Raw genomic sequence first — 26,473 nt, forward strand, 5'->3', positions numbered from 1 at the left:
CGAAGGAAATTTTTGTGGCAATTAACATAACTGCATAGATGTCACGAAAAGGCGTACGCCTCTCATTTTCAACAAATCAGGAAATTGAATGTCATTCTGAACGAAAGTTGGCCGTGACCTTGTTATGCGGTGAAGTTCTGTTTTTAAAGAGTGGGCGTTAGACATTTGCGTTACATGACGGCCGTTCACAGACCCTCGCGATAGCCGAACTACTTTTCCGTCGTCATTTCTGTGCGGAGGTGGGGTGCTGCTATAAGTAGAGGTAAGCGCGGATACCGCTGACATTATCCGCAATTGTGCGGATATTGAGTACATCCCACATCCGCAGTAATCACATCTGTAGAAAAAAATCTACATTACGAACAAACGAAGGTTGTCTGGCGTTGCGTTACGTTATCTTAAAAAGTGTCTCAACTGTTCAGCTTGCAAACCATGCACTCAGGAACATTATGTCGTCCAGAATTGTCCAATAGAAGGCTGTTAAAAGCAATGCAAATGACGTCACACATCGACACCATTTTCGATTCTTTGTGTCAGTTGCGGTTCCACCCGCGCGGATTTCAAAGCGTTATATTTCTGTTCGCAAGCTACAATGTACCGCAGATTTCCGCGCGGATCCGCGGGTATAAATGCGCCCGCGCGACCTCTAGCTCCATGGATACCTGTGGACAACAGTATAGTTAAAAAGGATGACCGCTGGGTAGTACGCGCAAGTGGAATCGTTTTCCTTGAGTCTGAGGAAAACGAACAATGACGGGAAACACACAACTGCATGGACGACACGAGACTCAAGTCGAGTCGAGCCGAAACTCAATTTGAGTCTCGTGTCGTTCAGTTGTGTGTTTCCCGTCCGTGTTCGTTTGCTTCGGACTCAAGGAAATTTTCCAGTCTCTAATGTACACCAGCTCGCTTGTGCCCTTTTATTTTGTTCTACGCGCATAACGTTTCCAAAAGCGGCGGAACACGAATAATTATGTTTTCCGGTACGGTAAGACTTCTGATATGGCACACGGAATCTTTCATGTATTTGTTTCTTGCAAGACACCCAGATGCGATTCGTTATTACACCCTTAAAAGCGAAAGTCTGCAAGAAGGACAACCAACAAGTCATTCCATATTTGCACCATCTGACGACTGTAAACGAGCGATAGTCGTCAGGACATACACTGACGAAGCTGATCTTGCCGGGGTTCCAAGCTCCGGCGCGAATGATCATGATGAAGTGCCCGCTGGTATGTCGTTCGGAAAGAACACCGACGGGGTTGCTGGCAAACACTTAGTTCATCTTTGATGGCAGGAGATTGGTGAATAGATCTTTCTTGGTCGCTCGCACACGGCAGTATCGCTTGACCGTCACCACGGATTTCTTCACGTGCAAACAGTTGGCCCGCAAAAAACGAAGCAAGAATTCGTCTTCCGCCTTAGGGTTCAAATCTTCGTCCTCTGAAAACAAATGAAAATGCAACAGAGAAAAGTGTACATAATCACGAAACGACTGCATTTGGCGTCATTTAGAAGGTTATGTTAGTTTGGATTCCACGTATATAGAACTGATCTGAGCAGAGCATGCACTAGTGCTGTCGCTTTGACGCTCCCGTCGGGTCGGGGCAGTGGGAACGTGGACGCCACCATATGACTTCTTCGGAAAGCCGGTGAAGTGGAAAGCAGCCCCCTAAGTGCTGCCAAAAGAGACAGCGACTCCTGATCGAAAAGTTCAGAAGCGAAACTATAATACCGTGAACAGCAGCACAGCAATCACCGTCTAACAGTCCTGGTCGTTAAGAAAATGTGCTAGAACTCATTTGTGGCTGTTCGTAAAAGTACAGGAACAACGAGACGACTCGAGGTGTTCTCTGTCGTCGAACAGCGCAGTGGTCTTTGGTCACATCTGAAGGCTTACTTGAGACTCACGAGACTTACTCTAAAAAAAAAGTCATGTAGGTCTTTCACCACGTCGCCAAAATGTTGTGTCTTGCACAGGCCACTGCCAGTTCCGGAATGTTTTCATGACGATGGTGATACCGATCTAGTCACTGCGCCCAGTGGCGACACCACATTAACCAACGTGGAAAGACCTACGTGATTATTTTGTTTTGTTTTAGTAAGTCTTGTAAGTCTCAAGCAAGCCTTCATATGAGACCAAAGTCAACTGCGCTGTTCGATGACAGAGAACACCTCGAGTCGTCTCGTTGTTCGTGTGCTCCAGTAGGAGCAAAACAGTAAACCAAAAACGTCTAATGGACATCCACAGGATGGTACACAGTGGACATTTGGGATGTCTAGTAGATATGCAGATATGTCCACATTACGTTCCATGGATGTACTCACGACCATCTGTATAATACACGACCATAACACTCGCGCATAGCCCCAGCGCCGCTGATTTAGTTTCGCCAAGCGGCCGCCGCACGTTTGTGGCGCTGAATACGGGACCCTCGGCAGACGACGCATGCTATGCGGATACCGTCGCTGCCATCATTCGCGTTTGGTTTTGGCTGGTTTTCATGCGGTGGGCAGTGTTTTTCTCCAGTGCATGGTTTGTCAGACGTGAGACGTGATGGTGTACTGCACCGTTCCGCTTTGCAAGTCGAAGGAAGCCGTGTCGGACTCAAGTATTTCCTTCCACGAGTTACGCTGAAATGCTGCCTTACGGGAGAAGTGGCTCGAAATATATCGCGGGGTCCTGACACAAGTAACTTCATTGCGATTGTTTCATTTCATATACGGTGTACTTTACGGATGGCAGTGTGTACCTTTTAAGCATCTCTCTCTGAAAGAACGACTAATGAACCGTTGCCTCCGACCAGGGACTAGCATAAATACAATTTTTGAGTATTTAAATATAAAGTATTAAATAGCCGCGTAAATTAAAGTATTGAAATAGCCGCGACCATTGCCTCCAACCCCCCAACAGCGGAAAACTCTCGCCACCTAAAATCGTTTTTCGCCTGCATGCTACCTCAAACACTGCGCCCCAAATTCGCCCTTCTTCCCAAAAGGTCGAGTGCACGGCATATTTAAGACATGTGTCAGTATATCTTGAGGAGTATATATTTTTATTTATTATTATTATTATTTGTATTTTTTATTTTAGGAGTATTTATAAAGTATTTACAAGAATAAATACCTCAACACTGATATTTAAATATAATTATAGATAGGTTTTTCTACTCTGTATTTATATACAAAATATAAATACGTGTGGTATTTATATTTGAAATAGTACTTTAATTACAGTGTATTTAAATACTGCTCATCCCTGCCTCCGACAGACTACTCGACAGCGTGTTCTCGGCATTTCAAGGCCGAAGACTTTAAATTCTCAGACGTGGCACCGTGGCTACCGGTATCTATGTTTAGTGATCACGAAGTTTACGCGGCCTTGCATCTCCCACGAGTGCAAAAGGAACACAATAAAGGCACCACAAAGTAGCGTCGCAGAAAAGCCACCATCAAGAAAAGTTTTCAAAGTGGCTTCTATCCGAACAGTATAATAAAGGTTAGCAGAGCATTGTAATGGCAGACCGGAAATAAAAAAGGACCAATAAGTGGGAAAACAAAACATGCAACTGCTAATTCAAAACTGAAGTGCTTGCTTATACAACATTCTTTTGGACGTCGTAACTGGTGTCAGTCATCTCTTTGCCAGGAACAGTTTCTTCTTACGGTCGCATTCGCCCATTCTCTGTAACTGCCCTGTATGTTAACACGGAACGCGCTTGCGTCTGACAATCATAAACGCATGATAACACGCCCAACACACAAGGTACCCTGCAGGTAGGTAACCTGCGACAATACACAAACATGTACGCACGAATAATTAACCACAAGGACCACTCATATTGCACACAGCTGAGCAACAGGCGCTCTTCTGGGTACGGCAAGTGACGCCCCTGGCGGGCGCTCTGCGCGTAAATACGGCACTTCCGCTCCTCGAGCCGCGGACGGAAGTCCCATAGGCGAACGGGCGAGTGTTATGGTCGTGTATTATAAAGATGGTCGTGGATGTACTATGGATCGTCGGAAGCTCGTCCATAACTGTATAAATACATGTCCTCTGGATGTACCTGTTGGACATTTGTCACATTCAGTGGACGTGTTTGTGAGGCATTGCGACGTCTAATATATGTCCTATGGATGTTCCTACAGGATTAACATACGACAATATAGACCGGATTGCAAATATACTTTTTCGGCTATTTTGTGTGCATGAAATGCGCAAATGGCGTACCCGTGGCCGTCCCACACAGCTTGGGCATTTCTCAGTAGCCTCTATAGGTGACCGGTAAAATGAGACGGTAGTGACGTCAGATGCGGAGAACCCCCATGCTGCTTTGCAGTTCCGGTTCTGATCTTAGCGGAATCCAACGTAAGCGAACGCTTGCGTTGTGTGCCGCAATTGTTGATTTTTCTGTGTTTCGGTGCTCCAATTTCACACAAAAGGGCTTTCACGTTTCTCTGATACCTTGGAACTCAAGGAGACAGCTACAGTGGGCTGCGGCAACAAACAGAAATGACGAGAATGCTTTGGATGCATCCCGTCGTGCAAGATGTATGAAGAGTACTTTTGTTACAGGTAACACCGCATTGTCTGCTGCTTGTTTGTGGATATATACTATATCGAGTTACATTTTGCAGGCTCCCCTATAAATGAACTTTCTCACGTTGACTAAAGTGTTTCACTAAACGATCACGAAAGTAAGGTCAAAGCTCTGCAACGTGAGTGTCGTGTTACGGCGCCTATTTCGACATGAAATCCCTTTGCTTTCTTTTATTGGAGTTTAGTTGCGGATATCACTTGTAAGCAGGTGTCAACAGCATGAAGACTGAAAAGCGAAGAATGTTGTACCTAACCAGGACACCCGCACAGAGTACGAGCAATGGGTTGCGGCCACCGTCGCCGTCGCCTCTGATATAGGAAGAACACGGGATTATGCAAGTGTAGCAGTGAACCAAAAGTGTGGTACAGGTAAGTCCTAACTCAGACTTTACCCTCTAACTCCATCACTGTCTTGTATCCTGATTATTGCAGCTCACAATCAGGCACAGTCAGGCAGTATGGCATCAGAAAACACCCTTCTGAAGGAGCTGCAACAAAACTCGTCCCTGGAAGGCAAGCTGTCTGGTTGTAATGGCATTGGCAGAATGGGAGAGTAGTTTCTTTTCCTTGCGGGTGGAGGGAAAAGAAATTTGCCTCCGTTGCCGTCTCCTCCAATTTACTCTCCTCAGATGTGGCAAACACAATTTTTCTTCTGCTCCTGACCACCGTTGTTGCAGTCCTGCCATCTCCTTGAAGGAACGTTTCCCTTCCAGCTGCTCATGTTCCTGATGAAGATGCGGCTTACTACTGTGCCAACAGACCAACACATTTGCAGATCCCTGCCCTCGATTATATAATGCCTTCCAGTGTGTGTTGGTCAAGGTTTCACAACAGCTCTAATATGTGTACTAGAGTGAGGTCAGCGGTGACATCAGGCATCATGTGTGAAAAATAAAAGGTTCTAACTTTAATAGCTAGAATGTCTATGAACACGTTTACAATTGGTTGTCTCCATCGTCATCAGCACGATTGCACATTCTACAAACTGTTGTGGTATTAAAATGTTCACTTTGTTTTCTTCGTTATCCATTGAGTAATACACAGGGTAAAATTTGCTTAGAAAAATATTGTCAGTTTGGTTTCAGAAAATTAGCATCCTTTGTGCAGCATGAGACCACATTGGTCCACATGAAGGAATAGATAGTGTGCTTTAACTTTGTAATAGAACCAATCTCAAAACCCCATCATGGTTTAGACAGACGTTTCATTGCACTTCAATGAGAACTGGCTCGTGGCAATCGCACTCGAACACGCTTTGGGGGAACACCGAAGGGCGGAAGTTTCGAAAGGTCATTAGCCCACAGGGTCAAATTCTTGCATAGATCCTTCATCACAGATGCTGTGGCCATGCATCTTCAGTGAGCATACCACAGTTCAGCCTTCGCTTGTGTGGCAAATTCAATTGCAGCGGAGTCTTGCAGTGTAATGTGAAGACATCTCATTACAAAGTCTGCTGAGACGGGCTCACTTCACCTTTCGTGACGATGATTCTTGTTCTTGTCACTGCGATAGTGTGCACTTTGCCTTAAAAACAATCCTCTTATGAAACCAAACCGCCGTATGTATTCCAGCAGTCTACTGCATAAAAAGGGCGGTTGTCATGTTATAGATTACCTGCTTTAACATAAAAGTAGGTTTCCAAATATTTGTGTGCTTCCATATAGCTGTTCTATATGGTAGATTGAATAAATAGGCCTTCGAGTGTTCAAATGCCTTGCTGTCATGATAACCTTCCCTTGTAATATCTGAAAGTAAACAGTAAAGCTGTGGTAAAACGTGCATCAGTACGTTTACCACATTCCCCGCCAACGATGTGGTGCGTATGCTTTGCTAAAGGTCGCAAAAAAAAAAGAGAAAAAAAAAGAAACTGCGAGAAAGGAATAATCCGGTAACAATGCAGAAAAGCAGGCAATATAACAAGTGAGCGCATATCTCTTCAAGTAATGCGTCTTCTCCGCAACAAATGATCGAGTAAACAACAAACAAGTAAGTACAACTAAGACGAACTGTCGCATATGCCCTATACTGAAAGTTGGGCAGTTATCTTAGCGTACTGTGTGTACATGCACAAACGGTTCTCGTTCAAATGCGTCGCTATTACACCTGTTGTCACCTTATTGAAGTGCACTATGCAGTTTATTTACTGACGTATCTAACTAAAAAAAGAAAGCTCCCGTTTAGGCGACGGGAACAACTTTCGTTCTCCTTTGTTTTTGAGGATGTGTACTCGTATCACGCTCGTAGAGAAAAGTCGCTTATGATATCAGTCTCATAAAGCTCAAATTATGCTCATTATTGCGTGAAAGTTAACTAGCAATAATATTCTGAAGAACATCGTTTGTCTTACCAATCTTTTCAACATTTTTTTTCGTGTGCTTGCGTCCACCGCCATAGCCATCGTGTAGGCGTCGACTGCTCGATGTGAACCGGAAGTCTGGCCTTCCCATCATGCTTAGAAATTATGGAACATGGAACATATACTAAACTACAGATAGTTGCGGGATGTTCGTTAAGTGTAGTGGAGACCGGAAACGTTTACTACGGTGACGAGGATGCGTTTTGTGCAATTAATATGTACGTCTGCAATGATTCAAACTAGTCGCTAACGTTTCTGACACTCCTTCCTGACAAATATTGTGTTTGTAATTCAGGATATTGTCTATGATGATGTTTCCTACTCAGTGGAGCTGTCGAACTGATAAGTTTCCTGTGTTAGTGGAAGAGTGCTACGTAAATACTTTGCAGAAAGCAGGACGCGAACTATGAAAAAACTTGCTTTTACTTGTTCTCCAATTTCTCACGTTTTCACATGATAGATTCGCTTTCTTGCACCATGTAAAAATTACTACTAAATTGATAATCAAAACAACGTTTCGTAAACGTCTCACAAGTTTGTACCATCCATTATACGTTCATTGCACCTGCTAAATGGATGCACAGAGGAAGTCTAGAACATGGGTACAATGAACGCCCCATAGACCTCCACCGTTTACAACGTATTAACTGTAGGTATAATAGATGTTGATTAGACGTTCCCTTCGGTCTTAGATGTTTGGATATTTCTGGTACGTCTAACAGACGTTTGTGGTTTACTGGGATGTTATCGCAAAAGGCTACGGTGCTGCGGTAAGGGAGGCTTGTTCCCATGAAAATTATTTAACGTATGAGTGAACATAAATGCGCGTTCCTCATTTCGCTTCTTGAGCGCGGACTTGAGGGCGGAGGTATGCGGACTTGTGTTCTTGCCGCCAGGTCATTCCTCCACCCATACTGATCTGTTTTCGAGATTTCACTTTCCCGAAGAACCTTCGCATAAATTACGGCAACGACACTTCGGCGGCGTTGTCTGCTGGTGGCATAGCCTAGAGCGCGTCACAAGTTCAATTCATATCATAGCCGTGACGCAAGCGGCACGAACATTGTAGAGGACGATGGTCTTCCTCTACATGAGCCCCGACCGGCGGTGGTGGTATGCCACGGAGAGGCGAAGACGGTGGCCTATCTCCATGGCCGCGCCGGTGGAACTGAGAAGCGGGTGCTCCATGCGCGTGGCCATCGTTGTCGTCGTCCAGCGTCCGCTACAGGGGTCCCCCGGCCGTCAGATGCGCTGCGGACGCATCGCAAGAGCTGGAGTCCAGGTAACGCGTCTGGGAAAAGCTGCAGTTGAGGGCGACCGTGGTAGACGTGCAGACGTGGTGACGTGTTGTCGAACAGGGGCACGGCACACGTTGGCAGCATTTTACAGATGAAGACGGGAACAGCGATCCGTCAGGTAGAGACGAGCGAGAGAGAGTGAGGCGCTCGGTGGCGTGGTCCTGGGGTGCCGCGACCGGCACGGGAGCCGAAGCTCGAGAGTCCCAGGTGGAGTGAGTGAGGTGCCGAGACGGGCTGAAGCGTGCCAAGGCGTCGGCTGCCGCGACTGCCGCGACCGGCAGGTGAGCGCAAGGCTCGAGTGTCGCGGCCGGCAGTGAGAAGCGTGAGAAGAGGAGTGAAGAGTACCGAGATGCGGTAGGAGTGAAGGCGGGCCGTGTGTGCCGGAAGTAGTGCTGCTCGACGGTGTCGTCACAAATTTGGGATGGTGAAGGGCCGAATTGCTCCGGACGTGATGTTCTTCGTCCGGGTCACCAAATGTAGAGGACGATGGTCTTCCTCTACATGAGCCCCGACCGGCGATGGTGGTATGCCACGGAGAGGCGATGACGGTGGCCTATCTCCATGGCCGCGCCGGTGGAACTGAGAAGCGGGTGCTCCATGCGCGTGGCCATCGTTGTCGTCGTCCAGCGTCCGCTACAAACATAACGTAAAGTAACCTTAATAAAGTAACCTAGGCTAACTTGATTGGGCATCGCCCAATGCCGCCTCCTCCTTCCCGCTACACTGCCGCTGGTAGAAGTGTCGTTGCCGTATTTTAGCAAAACCTTCCAAAATGTTTTTCTTTAGTTAGTTAGGGTTGCGGTTAGGGAGTTACCACATACGCTTCAGACTCCACGCTAGCAAATATTGGAAATATCATATGAAGTGTAGCAGTGCAGGAGACAGCACTCCTAAAGTCTCCCTAATTCCATAATGAAGGTGCCGGAGCGGGCAGAAGGCATGAGAAAACGCAAACGTGTTGCATTTTCACTGTCTTCTGTCCATAGCTCAGGCACCTTCATTATGGAGTTCGTCCACCAGCTAACCTGTATCTACGCCATTTTATCGTCTCCACAATTATATCAACCGTACCCCAGTTACATGCCTTCAGATTAAGTGGGCCATCGGACAGTACGCGTACGCGGACGTAGTGTGAATTGGAACCATGCGAGCAGAGCCGTGTATTAAAGGGGAGCGTGGCCACTAGGAGGAGCCTAAAAAAGAGGCTCGACCTGTCAATCAAAGGTTGGGCGCATTTCATTGGTTGCAGTTTTCTATGGGGGCCGTCATGACCCCAAAATTTCCCCTCATGGAGGTGTTCAGGGGCGTCGGAAGTTCCTCACGACAGGAGGGGCGAGCCCTAACCCAAACCCACCCAACCCAACTCTCGTCCATGCAATCCGATGACTGTGGAGTTTGTAACCCATATAGGAAAGCCATGCACCTCGCGTTCTTGACTACCTTGAGGCGAAAAAGAAGTTGGCATTTGAACAGCACAAACTTAAATATTGGTTGATTGTTTCATGAAGTGCGATAGGACAAATAGAAGTAAGCGAGCGGTAGCTGTTTTCTTTAGTTGTGTACCAGCTCGCGTGCCTCAGTGGTTAGCGTGCTGGCCATGTCACGTCGAGACTGGTAGGTACCCGGGTTCAAATCCCGGCGCCGGCTGTTCTGTCTGAGGTTTTTTCTCGGTTTTCCTCAGACGCTTTCAGACATATGTGGGCACAGTTCCCTTAGAAGTCGGCCGAGGACGCACGTTCCCCCAGTCGTGACGTTGCCCACCTCTGTGAGGCCGACAACGGCGAGCCCTTTCACCAGCACCACCACCGCCACCTTTATTTGTGTTATTGTCAAAAGCACAGTGGTTTCGACTGCAAAGGGTGTCATCATTGTTGCACTAAAACGGTCCTGCCGAGTGTTCTGGCCATGATTCAGCCAAAGAAGCAGATATGCTACACCGCTCATGGCCGGAGCATACGAATTCCCCTTTCTAGCCTAGAATGTTTCGCTGCGTTGATCAAAAACAAGTCGACGTCTTTTGCTGGAGCGAAATCTGCGCTTTTCTGTATCGTCTAAGCAAGGCCACTGAATGACGTGCCGCTGCTACTCTTGCGCAGCAGGTCCGCACATATACAGTATCACATGGAGTAATAGAGCTTGTGGTGAATACGGCCACCACACATAGATGGCACCAGGCAAAGCCCATGTTTGGGTCAGGTCGGGTCAGGTGCTGGTCTCACGCGCGGTGGGAGGGGCCTTTGCTTTGACGGATGAAAAACCGTGAGCGCGTGAGAGCGTGGACAGGGCCTGGAACGGCTGGTCTCGGAGACAGTGCTTGGAACTACTGGCTTCGTGGAGCTTGTGGAACATCCCGTGTGTAGCCTCGGAAGAGACAGATTGTCTGTTCACAGCAGGTGAGTAATTAAATGACTAGTTTCTTTTCATATCTTGATGTTGTCTCTGTGTTTCGCCTTCCACGGGGATCGAATGGACGGGCTTTACCCCCGAAAGTGGGAACAGGCTCCCACAACTGGCGCTCAGAGGTGGGGCTCGAACCGGTTCGTTCGATGACGTGGAAGACGCAGCACGGTTTATTTATTTTTGTTCCATTTTGGTGTCTGATTTTTTTTTTCGTTGTGATACCGCCAGATTGTGCTGCTTTGATCATTTTCTGTTTTTATTTTTTCGGGGTGTCTTGTTTTGTCAGGGCAGCACTTTGCTGTTCATTTTTATTTGTTTGAGTATTGTAGTTGCCGTCCGGTATCCGAGCCCTTAAAGCGGATGGACCATACGCCGCCACGCGGGTACAACCCCCGGAGCGGAGCGAAGGCCCTGTACTCCAGCGGTCCCACTCGGAGGAGCGGCCGGTACACTCCCCTACCCAGCGTACACGTACCCGGCGCCTACGGGGCCGAGAGGACCGCCCGACGATGAGAAGGCACCTGCCGTGCCTGCATCCGAAGGTAGGTAGACTACGGTATCTGCAGTGCCGCCGTCAGACCGCCTCAGGCACAAGCACCCCTTCGACTGACGGTACCGGTCCCTACCTTTTCATGGTACACCGATAAAAAGTCAGTTGTCGACTTCTTAGATGACCTTATAGCCTATCAGAACGGAATGGGAGTCTCAGAGGAAGTCCTGATCCAACGCATTCTGCAGGTTGCTTTGGTAGGAGACGCCGCCCGCTGGCTTCTGCTTCAGTCGAGGTTCACGTCCTTGCAGGACTTAAAGCAGCGGTTTAAAAACGAATTCCTTCTCCCGGATTACGATTACGAATATCGTGTCGTGGAGGAGCTGCACAAGCGTACTCAGCATTCAGATGATACCTTGGCAGAATTCGTACGGGCCCTGCAAGACCTGTACAGCAGAGCAGAACCAACTGCTACAGAGCAGCAGCAAGTAGCACGGGCTATCCGTCAGTACCACCCACGCTTCCGGCCCTATCTTCGAGCCCATCGCTTTGACAGCCCTGAAGCGTTGGCGCAGGTGGCTCGTACGTACCATAGAGGGCGACCTCCTGGCCGAACTCGAATATCGGCCAGGCGAATATCGGCCGCGCCTGAATTGGCGTTAGAACCACGCTGTGCGTGTTCAGCGGGATCAGCCTCGGTCGAACGCCTACCTGCAGTGGGACAGGATGAGCACCACCGCTATCCTTTGCGGTGCCATCCTGCCGAGCAATTGATCCCTTCCGTCATGGACAGAGGGCGATCCCCGCAAGAACGGGTCATGACAGACCCGACCTGCCTAATTATCGTGGTCAACCCGGCAACTCAGCTGGCGAAACCGCTGACAGGCAGCGGGAACGACAGCGTCTGCTGCGCCCGCAGTCGCGAAGGTCCGCCGGCTGTTAGAATTGCGTTAGCCCCGAACATTTTCGTCGGGACTGCCCGCACCGAGGGCCGAATACCGGTAATGTGCCAACGGGAAACGGCCGCAGCCGACGTCCATGAACGCTCGCTTAACGACGTCGGCTATCTGCCGAAAGAGCGAACGAACGGTCGCAAGCAGCGCACTTCATCATGCAAAAGCTGGCTCTGAAAGCAGCAACACAACCAAAGGAGACGCATTAGCCCCTTTTGCTCCCTCTGTTCGGAATGGCATTCAGGACAGAGAACCAAACATCGCCGTTCGCATTTTGGGCAGAAACCACATCGCCCTTATCGACACGGGAGCTACACTCTCCCTCATCGGCGACTGTGTTTACGGGTACTGCCTGCAAAGACAAGTAGTTCTGCAGACTACTGATGTCACCCTCCGTCGTGCTTCCAAAGACGTCATTCCAGCACAATCTGCAGTTGTGCCCTGGCTCCGTTTCGATGAGAGACGGCGAAAGCAGCGCTTTGTTCACCTTCCTAGCTTGGCAGTGCCCGTTATCCTGGGCAGGGATTTCATCATCCGGCAGAAGTTGGCGCTGGACCTGCCCAATGGAGGATACGTATACCACGGCTCGACAGGGTTCTTCCCCTTCGCCACGGCAGCGGACGACTGCACGGCACAGCAAGCTGCAGCAGTCTCCGCCGAACCGTCTGCACTCCCGACTGTCTTAGGGTCATTCCATGGTCCTGAGGAGGAGCACCGTCAGCTTCAACAAGTACTCGGCAGTACGACAGTATCTTCACGGAAAAACCCGGTAAGACGTCTCTGTTAGAGCATAGCATAGACACGGGAACCCTATGACCTGGCGTTGTAATCCAAAACCTTTGAGTGTACATAAGCGGGATTTGTTAGACGTTAGACGCTGCTCCATAAGAAATGCTCCAAACCAATGCAGTACAGAGATCCCAGAGCCCTTGGGCGCTTCCTGTCGTCCTGGATCCGAAACGTGATGGTACGGAAAGGCTATGCGTCGACTATCGTCGACTTAAGGCAGTAACTGTAAGGGACTCTTATCCCTTCCACCGGATCAATCATGTATTCCCTGGGCAACGCTGCTGTGTTTTCAACGTTTGATTGTAGCAGAGGGTTCTTGCGGATCCAAGTTGACCCGGAGGATGTCCCGATGACAGCCTTTACCTGTCATAGGGGTCTTTTCGAGTTCGTAACGGATGCCTTTCGGTCTGTCCAACTCACCAGCCAGTTTCCAGCGGTTGACGGACACCGTATTAGGAGATGCGAAGTACAATTTCGCGATGGCGTACATGGATGATGTCGTAGTGTTTTCCAGAAATTTTCGAATTTTTGGAACACCTGTCAATCGTCCTTACAAGGATGAAGCAGGCGGGGCTAACCATTAACCCCCGCAACGTACAGCTGGCATCGCCTAGGATCAGCCTTCTCGGCTTCTAGCTTTAACAAGCTAAAGGCGATCATGGAGTCTCCGGTTCCCGCTAACGTAAAAGCCTTGCAGCGTTTCCTAGCTATGGTTGGTTTTTCCAGGCAATTAATTCCTAATTGTGCTCAGTTAGCGCAGCCGCTCAACCAGTTGTTGCGCATTCCCACAGCGGGGTGGTGGTAGTGGTGATGGAATGGTGGTCAGTAAACACATCTTGGCATTCCGACATGGATTGGTCTGGCTCTCCATTCTGCTCCTCATTATGTTGTTGTGTAACCTCTTCCACTATCCTAGAATGGTCCTGCAGACTTTGAATTGGAGTGATAGGTATCTTCCTGAATTCGGCGTCTTCATCGAAGACAACGCAGGCTGTTTCAATGAGGGCTGCATAACTCCTAAGCTCTTTCGCGTGTACAAAAGATGCCTTTAGTTGCTTATCATCTCTGTTTTCTGCCACGCATTTACTTGACTCCTCACCTCTCATTTCGGGATTGAGATCGACATCGCTGCTCACTACATCAGTCCATGCAGTTCGGCTTTGATCTACTTCTCCATCTTCCTTATATCTATCTGAGGTGTCCTCGTATTCTAGCCCTGCAGTCACTGGATGTCTTACGACTTCTAGTTCCCTCGCTTCTGTATCGAGCTTTCGGTATTCCATTTCTAGAGCTTCATGATCATAAGCGTCAGTAGCACGCCTATTCCTTTGGCTAACTCATCAGTTACGGCACATTGAGTCAGTACCTGCGGTCTCCAGCCATCCCTTGTTTCTATCTCTAGCGGGACTTCCATCAGTTGTGCACGGATATGTGTCCAAAGGCCACTACTCAGCCTTATCTCGCCACTTTCTCTTTCATCTTTGGGGCACGAAACTATGCTCCTCCTTAGCACTGTTATAGTTCTTATAAGACTGTAAAGATCTTAGAACCATCAACTTAGAAAGGCAGTGACATACGTTTCCAAAGCGAAAACAGATACTATATATTGCTTGTCTCGCGAGCTTCCGCCAGTTCTAGAGTCCCGTTTGCCTGCGAGTCAAACTAAAGGGAGAGGTGTTTAATTTTAATGCGATTGCGTATACCGATAACACTGGACTGAAGAACTGCTTGGCGTATTAACTCACTCCAACGATAACGTCTGTGGTCCTTACTGCGCTTGATTTGAGGCATTTAGCTGGTTCACCGAAAGTCGAACTCCTCGACGCGACACACCTTGCCATGTTTCTCTCTTTCCTCTGATAATTCTTCATGCAACCTCCCATCGGGGACCCTATTCGTACAATTCTTCGAACGCCCGTTACGGTACATCTTGCGGATGAACAATTAAGGACGTCCATTCATGTAGCTCCCAGAGATGTCCATCTGATATTCATTTCAGGACATGGACGTTGGGATCTATTTCGAACGTCCGCAGGAGATAGTGTTCTGTCTGGGTAGAAGACGTAAGACATCCAGTGACTGCAGGGCCAAAATACGGGGACATCTCAGATGGATATAAGGAAGATGGAGAAGTAGATCAAAGCCGAACTGCATGGACTAATGTAGGGAGCAGCGATGTCGATCTCAATCCCGAAATGAGAGGTGAGGAGTCAAGTAAATGCGTGGCAGAAAACAGAGATGATAAGCAACTAAAGGCATCTTGTGTACACGCGAAAGAGCTTAGGAGTTATGCAGACCTCATTGAAACAGCCTGCGTTGTCTTCGATGAAGACGCCGAATTCGGGAAGATACCTATCACTCCAATTCCAAGTCTGCAAGACCATTCTAGGATATTGGAAGAGGCTACACAACAACTTAATGAGGAGCAGAATGGAGAGTCCGACCAATCCATGTCGGAATGCCAAGATGTTTTTACTGAACACCATTCCATCGCCATTACCACCACCCCGCTGTGGGAATTTGAACTCACACGCCGGCATTGGGGAGAAGAGCAGGAACAATCCTTCCGAGCTCTATCTCACGCAATCGCTAATACAGCCAGGATATATTTGCCCGACCTAAATAAACCTTTTGTTGCACAAACAGATGCTAGCGATTATGGTGTTTGCGCAGTTCTCTTGCAGGAGCATGACGCTATCCTCTGTCCAGTTGCTTTTGCAAGTCGCATGCTGAATCCGGCAGAACAGAATTATTCCATCACGGAAAAGGAGTGATTGGCGATCATCTTCGCTCTCAGGAAGGTTGATCTCTACTTGGATGGCAGCACTTTCACCGTCCAGACTGACCACCAGGCACTCTCATGGCTGCAGCGGCTTCACAACCCAGCTGGACGTCTCGCGAGGTGGGCCCTCAAGCTACAAGCCTACTCCTTCAAAGTGGAGTACAGGCTTGGCTCCACGAACGTGGTAGCGGACGCACTATCCCGTGCGCCTCTACCGAAAGGGGGAGAGGAAGGCACCGAGGTGCCTTCTCAACTTCTGGCAGCAGCACAAGTGGCACGGGACGGATCTTTGTCCTGGGGCACGGTCGTGAGCAGAGAGCAGCTCCTAGACGCTCAGAGAGCGGACTGCCTTTGTCAGCGGGTGTCTCAATGGTTAGCTGAGCAGGTTTCGGTGGACACCGGAACGACTGACGGACGGCACGACTCCTATCTGCTGGGCGAGGATGGCATCCTGTTCAGGTACATACCCCAGGCGGATGACGACGACGGTACATCCCCATTCAGTGTCGTCGTGCCACGGAAGCTGCGTAAGCCTTTCATACGTTACTTTCATGACTCGGATCTGGCAGGTCACAGCAGTGGCAGGAAAACTTATGAAAAGTTATGTCGTGTTGCGACATGGCCAGGAATGAGGCAGGACGTAACTAAGGATGTTCGTACTTGTCCGATATGCCAGAAAGCAAAACCTCGTGGTGGTTTACCCCGTGGGCGCTTACAGCGTGTTCAGAGCAATAGGCCCTGGCAGATAGTTGCTTGTGATGTGATGGATCCTTTTCCTCGTAGTCCTAGAGGTAACCAATACTTGCTTGTGGTTACTGACCATTTCACAAAGTGGGTTGAGCTGTTTCTTATCAGGACGCTAACTTCCCAGAGAGTGTGGGAAGGACTACTCGACACCTTTTGCCGGTTCGGGTTTCCCGCTCGGCTGATCACTGACAACGCAACCTACTTTACAAGTAAGGTGTTCTCGGATTCTTGCGCTGTCTTATAGGCATTCACCACAAAAATATTTCTCTGTATCACCCTCAGGCTAACATTACCGAACGTGTTAATCGGAACCTGAAGATGATGTTGGTTGCTTTTGCTAGTCAGCACCACCGTGATTGGAATCTTCACCTGACTGAGCTGGCTTCGCTACACCGACGATGATCAACAGATCTACAGGCTTCACCCCGGCGTTCCTGAACTTGGGACGAAAGGCTCATTTTCCAGTAGAGGATGCCCTGTGCCTCCGGGATGGCAGTACCCGGGGCTCCTTATTCAAGGTATGCTGAGGACCTCCAGAGCCAACTGGACGTTCCAGCGCGGACGGATCGTTAGAACTTGGACGTCGAAAGGTTGGACCAGGCTCGCCAGTACAACCGTGGACGACGGAATCTCACCTACAGCGTTGGTGACCTTGTCCTTCGACGGACTCACCCGCTTAGTGATGCGTCACGTGGCTTTGCAGCTCGCTCGCAGATAGGTGGGATGGCCCCTTCGAGGTAAGTGCGTGCTCCTCCGGCCTCACTTACAGGCTTCGTCGCTGTGACACGGGCGAATAAACGGGGTCAGTACATATCTCGGACCTGAAGACTTACCACCTCCGTGACCGCCAGGGCGAAGAGGCACATCTTCAGCCTCCTCCAAGACCTGGACCAAGATCCCGTTCTCGGACCTTCCTCGTCAGTCGCTACAGTTTGCGTCCCCGCAGGCGGCGCACGGAGCCGCCACTATCCAACCGTAGTGCTCTTTCGTAGTTGGTTTTTCTTAGTGTGATTTCTGTTTCGCGGTCTTCAGCTATAATGTTCTGGGGGAGAGCCTTTTAAGGTTCTCACGGTCGGAAATTGCTTTCTCACCGTGTTCCCCTTTTCTTTCCCGCAGTTACCATGCCTCCCCGTGGGAGGTACTGCAGCAGGAGGGCTCCCCCTCCGACACGATCCTCGCCCGAAGTTGTTGGGCCCTCTCGCCGGTCCCGTTCTCCACTCAAGACCACTCCGGTGACGTCCACCAAGAGATCAGTAGCCGCTTGGACTGTGGTCTCGCAAGGGAGACTGGTAGGCTGGGTATCACGTTCGAAATGGAGCTCCCAGCCCCGCCCTGTCTGTGGAGAAGATACATCAAGGGTCCAGCTCCCTTTCCGAGGACTAACTTTGGCAGAGAGACACCCCTGCGATCCCCCTATTCCACTGTCCGAAGACGAAGCTTGACAACTCTGTCGCCTGTGCGGTGTACCAGAACTACATCGGCGTGCACACCGTCAGGGCCAGCTCCACCAGTCCAAACTTGAAGCCTCCCGATTACCGCCCGTGCAACCACTGACGTCTCTGCTGCCCTCGCCACCCTACGACGTCACCGACCTGACCTTCTGAAAGAAACTGGAACCTCTCCCCTCATGCGCCCGCAGGTGCCTATCACTTTCTCCACACCAGGCTCCTCCGTTCTTCGAGCGCCGGCCGACGACCACATGGACGATACGGTTCTCGATACGCCAGATGAAATTGTAATGGTGTGAGCTGCTGGGGTAGGGGGATGTGGCTCCTTCATGACATTTTGTCACGTTTAAAATGCCGGAGTTGCATTTGTTTGTTAACGTATTGACTGTTCCTTCTTTTCTTATTTTTTTCATTGTGACTTCTATTAGAGGAGGGGGTAGTTGTCGTGAATGCGGCCACCACACATAGATGGCACCAGGCAAAGCCCGTATCTAGGTCAGGTGCTTGTCTCACGCGTGGTGGGAGGGGCATTTGCTTTGACGGATCAAAAACCGCGAGAGCGTGGACAGAGGCTGGAACGGCTGGCCTCGGAGACAATGCTCGGACCCACACAACCATCGACATCTCAGGGATATCCCGAGGATGTCCTGAACAGGATATAAGAACATTATAGGGACATTCGAGTACTACCAAGGGACGTCCTAAGGACGTTCCAGGGACTGCAAAATACGTATCTTTGGATGTCCTAGCCAAATCCTGAGGATATCCGATGCGACATAAGTAGGACTATCTCTGGACAACTTTTCCCTACAGCCAGTCAGAAAATTCTGTCCAACGGATGTCCATCGGATATACTCTCACGGAGATACGGATATCCGCAGAATAATGAAATTCCTCCAGCGAGTACTAACGGAGATCCACTTGGCGGGACTTCAAAATTTCTACGAACGTTCACTTTGCGGATATAACCAGGAGATACAGACGTAAAAAGGAGCTCTCTGGGATGCAGCGTGTATCTCAAGCGAGTGTTACTTTTTTAATTTTTAGTGCTTTGTAGTAGAATGTTAAGCGTCTTTCCGCCATTGTTTTAACAACTGCCGGTGGTTTTGTTTTCTGTTGCTCCGCTTTGTTTCTCATGAGGGGAAATAAGCGCAGCGTTTCAAAAAAAAAAAGAGTAATGTGAGATTCGGCCACTCAGCCGAGAAACTTTGGAAATGAAGTGGCATTCACTTCCAAACAGAAAACAGGCACTGTAAATTGGTGTTCTCGCGAACTTCTACACATTCGAGAGCCCTGCTCGCCTGTGAGTCGAAATGAATGGTGAGATGTCTAAGTTTAATTCGATCGCGTACACAAACAACAGTGAAATAAGAAATTGCTTTGCGTATTAAGCTACAGTGGAAGTAGTGTCTCTGTTTCTTACTGATTTGGTTTGAGAAAGTGAGTTGGTTCATAGAAAGTCGAATTTGTGCAGTGCTACATCGTCCCGCGTTTCTCTCTTGCAATACTTGATCCATACAGCATCCCATCACGGACCTATAATAATTCGGATAATCCGCGAAACAGCCGTAACAGGACCTACTGCGGTAATAAGGCTACGGATATCCCTCCATAAATACCCCAGGGGAGTCCCACGGAGGGCCATTTTCGGATATGAACATTGAGATCTATTTCGGACGTCCGTGGGAGATGGTGTTCTGTCTGGACAGGAATTTATCCCCATGTTATCCCCTGTTTCTCCACAGGACGTCCCAAAGAACGTGGGAAGCACTTTGCTAGTTAAAGCTGCATGGTGACGAACAACATGTCATAATTGAGATTCAATGACAAATTATGTATTTGATGAACTTGCACATGTAAATGTAGATGCACTTATGGATTAACATATCTAAAATAGTTTACTGTATGCAAGGACTAACCTGCATGAGAAAAACTGCGGCTACAGCGTATAGATGAATACTTGCTGCAGCACACCAAATGACATCTATGCATCAGTTAAAAGCGAAACCGCCGCGCGTCTGCTCATTATGTGAAGATTCACTGGAAAATCCTTGATAATGGATTTTCGAGCTGGGAGTTTCATCCGAATCAAGACTAAAGTCATGTTGCGTGTCAGCATGCAATACATCATCCCTGCTCCAAACGGCACCGGCGTAAAGTGTAGCGACCGTCTCTTGACATCTACGATGTGCATACACACAGCGCTTGTTCCTTACTTTTGACATCGCAGACTCAGGCGTACATCATGACGTACATCACATATGTTTAAAAAATGAAGTACCTCGGAGATGTACACGAAACGAGAGTCTGCAGGCCGCTGCGTCGGGTAATTAAAAGCCTGGTGGCACAACGCAACGTACAACGAACAAAGCAAACATGCAAGCATGGGAGCAAGCGGAGCAAGAGAGCGGTGTCTATGGCGATCGCGTTCCCGCAACAGCATGCGCTGTTCAATGGCAAATATTATAAGGCTGGTTTCGGTTTTCGTAACTCCGTTTCACGCTTAAATTTCGCTCAATAATTAAGCTTCCCCAATGTATATTCATTCTGTAACGTCTGTTCGGAATTTCGCACTGTCGCATTTGCAATAATTGATTAAAAATCAATTTTTGTACAATGATTTGTGCATAATAATTTTTAACAAAATCATTTGTACAGTTCATTAACTCTGCGCCGACTCTGCGTTTGACAAAAATCCGTTTTATCTACATAGTACTGCAGGAATGCAGATGCGCGACCGTTCGTGCGCGTTTCACATCTGCATTATCCTAAGGATGTCATGATGACATCTGGTGTAGAGGACGTCTTTAGAACATGTTAGAACATGCAGGATATCCACAAAGCCGTCCCAGGAACGTCCCACAGACATCTAAAACGGATCCGGACGTCTGGATCAGAATGGGGTATCCCTGAGACGTCGGTAGTTGTGTGGAGAATTACTGACTTCGTGGAGCTTGTGGAACATTCTGCGTATAGCCTTAGAAGAGACAGATTGCCTGTTCACGACATGTGAGTAGTTTCTTTTCATATCTTGACGTTGTCTGTGTTTCACGTTTGTGTTTCACGTCTGTGTTTTCGTTGTCACGTTTCCAAGGGGATCGAATGGACGGGCTTTGCCCCCGAGAGTGGAAACAGGTTCCCACAACCTCTACCCGAGAAACGTCATGGTGACGTTGGTAGACACACTGAAACCGAAACAAATCGGAAGGGGAGGGCCGGGTTTCACGAACGCACACATGTTCGCTGCCTCCTATTGAAAGAAAAGTAGGACCGAAGGTCGCGTCCCTTTCAGCGACCATCGTAATCCCCTCAAGACCCTGGCTTTCGGACGGAACCTTGTTCGCCTCTAGATTCGAGCGTAGTCCAACCCTACCAAATTGGTGGCGCTGTCGAACACTATGACGTCATTTGTATACAAACAGGGAGAGGTCTGTTGGGTGCATAGTAATTAACTATTCGGTTCTTCGTTTTCACTCTGCGCGGTAACAAAGCTGAAAGTGAGTCTGTCCCGGACGACATGTACAGATGAAAAATGGGGCGGCGGCAACTTCAGAGCGAAAGTTCGGGGGGGGGGGGGGGGCCCGTAGCGGAAATTCAAGGGGGCGACCGCCCCCTCTGCCCCCACCTTCCGACACCCCTGGAGGTGTTGTTTGGAATGGCGAAGCGGAGATTTCGTGACAAAACATTTTCATAAACTCCTCCAATTTAATTCTAAGAATATATATCCTATTGTACCTATATGCACAATCAGCTTCAACTTCAACTTCGCTCCGCCTTCATTATTTACGCGAAAATGACATGTTTCGTAGCTCACGTTAGGCCTATTGAAGACCGCGATCCCAAGAAAATAGTAGGAAAGATGCCAGTGATGTGTAACATTTTGCATTACATTATTGAATTTTTCTATATCTTTGCCCACTTTTGATTTGATCTACTTACGTTATGCGATTAAAAGTTCATACCTGCTGTCGTCTGTGTACGAAGAAACGGTCCTGCCGCTCTACTGGCCAGGCTGCCAGCATCAATTTCGACTATTTTTCTGCTGTCCTGGGCCTTCCCGACATGCCTCTGTATGCAGATGGCGTTGATAAAAGTGGTCGCAAAATCCATCATATTGGTCTGTCACCAGGGGAAAAGTGGGTGGAGCTTCAGGTATATGCAGGTCGCAGGTCTATGCAGGTCAGGCATATAGCCAGGCTCCCTTATATACACGGCACTGCATGCGAGCCAATACTGGCGCTCAAAGGGTCAGAGCACTAATCCGTGTGAGGCGAACAACGAAGCTTTCTCTTTACGGCTGTAGTTCCGTAACCAGGCTTATGGCTTTTAAGAATATAGTCTGTGTTTAAAATGCAATAATGCGTATCTAAAAATGTACTTATAAAAGTGCATTTGAATAACACCACCTGAAGCACTTCTACAGCAGCAGGGGAGACACGGCATGGCTAAGCCTAACGAATTTGGAGGTTGCCATCTTGTGAAAGGTAGAGAAGCGTTGAGACGTATACAGGGTGTCCCAGAAAACGTGTCATTGAATTATAATGAAAAACTACACCACCTATAATCATGCGGTCAACGCCATTTGTTCTTACTAGGCTTTTGCGACCTCCTGATGTGAATGTCATGTAACGTCAGTTTAATTATGTAACTGTTTGCTAACTGAACTCGGAAACTTGCTAAGTAAAGGCGACTTTGTTTCCCCACCAATGTGAAGAGCGTGCCGAATTTACTCAAACTAATAATAATTGACAGGGATATTGAGGAGCTATCCCACCGAAAAAAATTGCCGAACATCATGTTCATCGGAGCTCTCAGAGGGTAGCGCGTGACGAATTTTTCAGCGCAATCGTTGTCAGTCCGACCGAAAGGAGGTTGGAAACCCAGCCCACATCAGCATTGTAGAAAGAGATAACACAGGCAGGTCCCCCAAGGTCGCCATTTTCCCATGTATTTGTTCCTATCCCGATGCATGCAATGCCGGAGGCCGCCCTTAGATACCCCATTGTTACCAGACGTTGGCTTGCGTTTGATTGTAGCGCGCTAAAGATCCAGTTGAAGCACAATCCAAGCCAGGCCAAGTCACCGAAGGAGAAAAGGACGACTGCGCCTGCGGCGCCTGGTACGACAGGTACGCTATGTGATGCACGCAGCCGTGCACTAGATCCTTCTGATCGCTCAACACGTTTAAAAACGGGACCGAAAAGTGAAACACTACACAGAAAGTTGTTATACGCGTTTTATTTGGACATCTAAAGACTAGATTCATTCGCAGAAACAACAAAAACATTTTGCCGCTAAACTTAGTGCGCTGAAGTGATCCGGAACGGCAACAGTGGGGTATCTAGTGGCGGCCTTCTTCGTTGCACGCTTTTCCGAGGTGAGTTTGGGGGACCTGAACACAGGCATGGCTGATCGCATCCGGCTTCCGCTGGGAAAATGCCTTCCCTTTCCCAATTTCAGCAACTATCACTCTGTGGGCTGGGTTTCCAATCTCTTTCGTCGGACTGACAGCGACTGCGCTCAAAAAGTCATTATCTATATTTGTTAAAAGTCAAAAAGTCGCCATGCTCGGGTGCTCCGAAAAGCATGATGTTCGGCTGTTTTTTCCGATGGGATAGCTCCTGCATATCACTGTCAATTATCCTGAATATGAGTAAATTCAGCACGCTCTTCTTATTGGTGGGGTAAAAAAGTGACCTTTTACTTGGCAAATTTCCGGGTTCAGTTCGCAAATATTGACATAATTAAACTTACGTGACATGACATTCAGATCAGGAGGTGGCAAAGACTTACTAAGAACAAACGCCGTTGATTTTAGGTGGCGTAGTTTTTTTTAATTATAATTCAGACACGTTTTCTGGGACACCCTGTAGACTAGTTCACGCGCCTGACGTCACACTCTAGCGGTGGCGCTGCAGTCAGCAGATAGTCTGCTTGGTGTGGGCAAAACAGCAATCAATTGAGGGAATTGGAGGGATCGTTCTCATGCAAAGTGAGCATGCCGCAAAGCTGTGCATCCTCCGGGTACACCACCCGATGGGAAGGGTGGTGTAATCACTTTTCATCAGTTTCCACGCAACGCAGAACGAAGGAATCGTTTGATCGCTGCAGTTAAACAGAAAGATTCCCTGACACCGCCCTTGTGAGATTCCCTTACGATACCTGTGTACAAATAAACGACGCTAACATGAATCGGTGCACGGTAGCAAATTAGCGCTGTTCTCAGAAACGCCTGTTCACCCCTGTCCCCCACTCCTTCCTGCTGTCCTCTCTCCGTCTGTCCACATCTGTACGTCGCTCATAGCCACAGTTGCTTCGCGGCACTAACACGCAATAAAAAAAAAACAAAAAAAAACGCCCTGCTCAAACAGCTCGCCTAAGGTGAAGTAATTGTATGCTTCCAGTGACTTGTACGCTTGTGGAGTATCAGCAGTGAATTGGCTCCGCGAAAATATTAGATAAACTACAATGAGATTGTGAGTGGCGGCATGTTTTGCGGCTGGGCTGTCCAGTTGTCGACGTGCAGCGCAAAGGGATCGTCATGTTGTAATGTATACCGTTCATAAACAACTTCGTCTTGTATAGCGACACTTGTCTGATTCCTACAGAGCTCCATATTATTCGGTTATTGTGGAAGGAGACAGGCGAGAACGGTGTAGTAGTGCAACACGGCCGATGTCGCACTTGCGGAAAGCATTCAGAGCTGCGTTCAGTTTGTTTTGCCCACACCAACCCCGCGCATGCCCAGATGGCGCCTCTATACATTCGGTTAGGTTAGCGGACCTGGGTTAGGTAAGGTCTGGTTAGGTTACACAGATTGAGGGGGGTCTTTACCTTCAAGGGCGCCGCGTAACTTGGCCACAAGCTTGGAACGCTTCTTAGCGGTCTTGCCTGTCTTTTTTTCGGCAATCCTATCCCAGTCCACTTCGTCCTCTTCGGTCATTATATGGACGCGGATGTTGTTTCGGTCGTAGGTAACAAATTCCGGTTCTCTCTGGTCCCTTGGCAACTGGACAACAGCTCGTACCACGACCTACTCTATACTAGTATAGTAGTAGGTCATGGCTCGTACATCAATCCAGCCAGCGGCGAATGGCCGCGTGCCGCTAGCCTTACGTTGCCAATTTCTTCTTCTTCTTGGTGGCCCTTGCGTCATTTTATTGACGAGTGCTCCGTCTGCGGATATGACGGCACGTTTGCGGGGGGGGTCCACTTCGGATGAAACCGTACCACACTTATCTTAAGGCGTCCGACGAGAATACCAGAGAAATCACCAAAGACGAATGACATGTCTCTCAGAAGAGCGGTCAAGAATGCAGTTACCTAGTGTTGAAAACTGAGGCTCCTCATACGTTAGAGGTGTTAAAAAAAATAAAAATAAAGGCAAAATGATTCTATTGTCTAATGGTGAAAATTGTGGCTCCTCAGGGGGAGGCGTCTCTAAAAAAAAACCGACAAGGATTTCATTAACTAATATTGAAGATTGACCTTCCTCATAAGAAAGCGGTCTCACAGAAGAACGGAAGAAGAGACAAGGTTTTTGACGATAACGGAAACGGAAACGCATACCACGGTCCTCCATTACCGGAAACAGAAACGGAAACGAATTTACCCTCCGGTATTGCGTTCGGGTAATGACAATTCCTGTGGTGCTATGACATTTGAGTGACTTTTCATTTTTTGTTTTTGTTTTGGCGACTCCATTTCCTGTAATGCTCTAAATACGACATCAGAGCATGGCATGGAAAGAACCCGCAGTACTAGATCTCGAGGGTGCATCTGTCGCTTACCTCGTCACAGTCCTCATAGCACCATGACTATACTCCACCTTTGCACGAGGATGATAGCCTACGATTTTTACGAGGGGTGTTTCTTTTCCAAGATCCGATGAGACACAAAACGGAACGGAAATTAAAAAATGCGGCAATTTTTGCGGTAAACAAGAACAACTTTATTTCAGGATAATGGGTGAGAAGTTTCATCGCCGGGGGCGATACTCTACCCCATTGCTGGAGGTGAAGCAGGGTATGAAGGAATGGGTCCCGTTACAATGAGGATCGAAGTCCTGTGGCGTCCAAAAAGGCGAAGAGAGCCTTGAGGAATGAGCGTTGGCGAGCTGGATGCGGCCAGGGACCAAGCAATTTGGTGAGGGAGAGGGGACGGGAGTCGAGCTTGTTGAGGGAGGCGGAGAGTACGGAGCGGGAAGGGTGGTAGTGTGGGCAGTGGAGAAGAATGTGCTCGAGATCTTCAACAGCACCGCAGTGACTGCAGTGGGGAGAATTAACTTGTCGCAAACGGTAGCGCCACTGTGCTGTGAAGGCCACGTCGAGGCGCATTCGATGAAGTAATGCGGCGTCTTGACGAGAGATATGTGCTGGCATGCGGAAAGCGAGCGCTGGGTCAACTCTGCTCAGGCATGGCGGGGGGTAGTATGTAGGCGGTCCGTTGGCGGGTTGCTAGAGGACTCACAAGGCTTGAAGTATGGACCGCCGATCGCCTCTCAGCAGTGCAATACGCGTCCGTGTCCGAGACGAGAGAGCTGCTTCGGCGGCGCTGTCCGCCAGTTCATTGCCTTCGACACCGCAATGGGCGGGACCCCATTGGAGAGCG

General features: G+C 48.7%; 2 protein-coding genes and 2 long non-coding RNA genes across 5 annotated transcripts in view; 3 read left to right on the plus strand and 1 right to left on the minus strand.

The window, feature by feature from the left end:
* The window catches only part of LOC135395456 (uncharacterized), a 27,952-nt gene extending 22,443 nt beyond the window's left edge, over nucleotides 1-5,509 (plus strand). Inside the window, exons 3-5 of one of the 2 annotated variants that reach the window (XM_064626654.1) lie at nucleotides 4,479-4,576; nucleotides 4,639-4,969; nucleotides 5,033-5,509. In XM_064626654.1, the coding sequence (XP_064482724.1) occupies nucleotides 4,479-4,576; nucleotides 4,639-4,673 (133 nt within the window). In that variant the 3' untranslated portion in view covers nucleotides 4,674-4,969; nucleotides 5,033-5,509. The remainder of the gene's footprint in view (nucleotides 1-4,478; nucleotides 4,577-4,638; nucleotides 4,970-5,032) is intronic. The other variant, XM_064626655.1, reaches the window with a different exon arrangement.
* LOC135395457 (uncharacterized) lies at nucleotides 907-24,964 on the minus strand. Its single transcript, XR_010423097.1, has 3 exons — nucleotides 24,698-24,964; nucleotides 21,826-21,982; nucleotides 907-1,443 (listed from the first exon to the last, which is right to left on the minus strand). It is a non-coding gene; the product is annotated as an uncharacterized LOC135395457 (long non-coding RNA).
* Nucleotides 10,547-12,857, plus strand: LOC135395454 (uncharacterized). The gene is made up of 3 exons (XM_064626652.1): nucleotides 10,547-10,647; nucleotides 10,984-11,196; nucleotides 11,393-12,857. Exons 2-3 carry the CDS (start codon nucleotides 11,164-11,166, stop codon nucleotides 12,272-12,274), a joined length of 915 nt encoding a protein of 304 aa, XP_064482722.1. The 5' UTR covers nucleotides 10,547-10,647; nucleotides 10,984-11,163; the 3' UTR covers nucleotides 12,275-12,857.
* Nucleotides 15,833-18,244, plus strand: LOC135395455 (uncharacterized). The gene is made up of 2 exons (XR_010423096.1): nucleotides 15,833-16,624; nucleotides 16,698-18,244. It is a non-coding gene; the product is annotated as an uncharacterized LOC135395455 (long non-coding RNA).
* Nucleotides 24,965-26,473: the final 1,509 nt, after the last annotated feature.

Source organism: Ornithodoros turicata, chromosome 5 (genome assembly GCF_037126465.1).
Source record: "Ornithodoros turicata isolate Travis chromosome 5, ASM3712646v1, whole genome shotgun sequence".
Lineage (NCBI taxonomy): Eukaryota > Metazoa > Arthropoda > Arachnida > Ixodida > Argasidae > Ornithodoros > Ornithodoros turicata.

Excerpts from the sequence above, each read along its gene's own strand:
- LOC135395454 (XM_064626652.1), top strand. The coding sequence starts at position 11,164 with ATGAGAAGGCACCTGCCGTGCCTGCATCCGAAG. Across the intron at positions 11,197-11,392 it reads TGCCGTGCCTGCATCCGAAG|GTTGCTTTGGTAGGAGACGC; the intron begins GTAGGTAGACTA and ends CGCATTCTGCAG.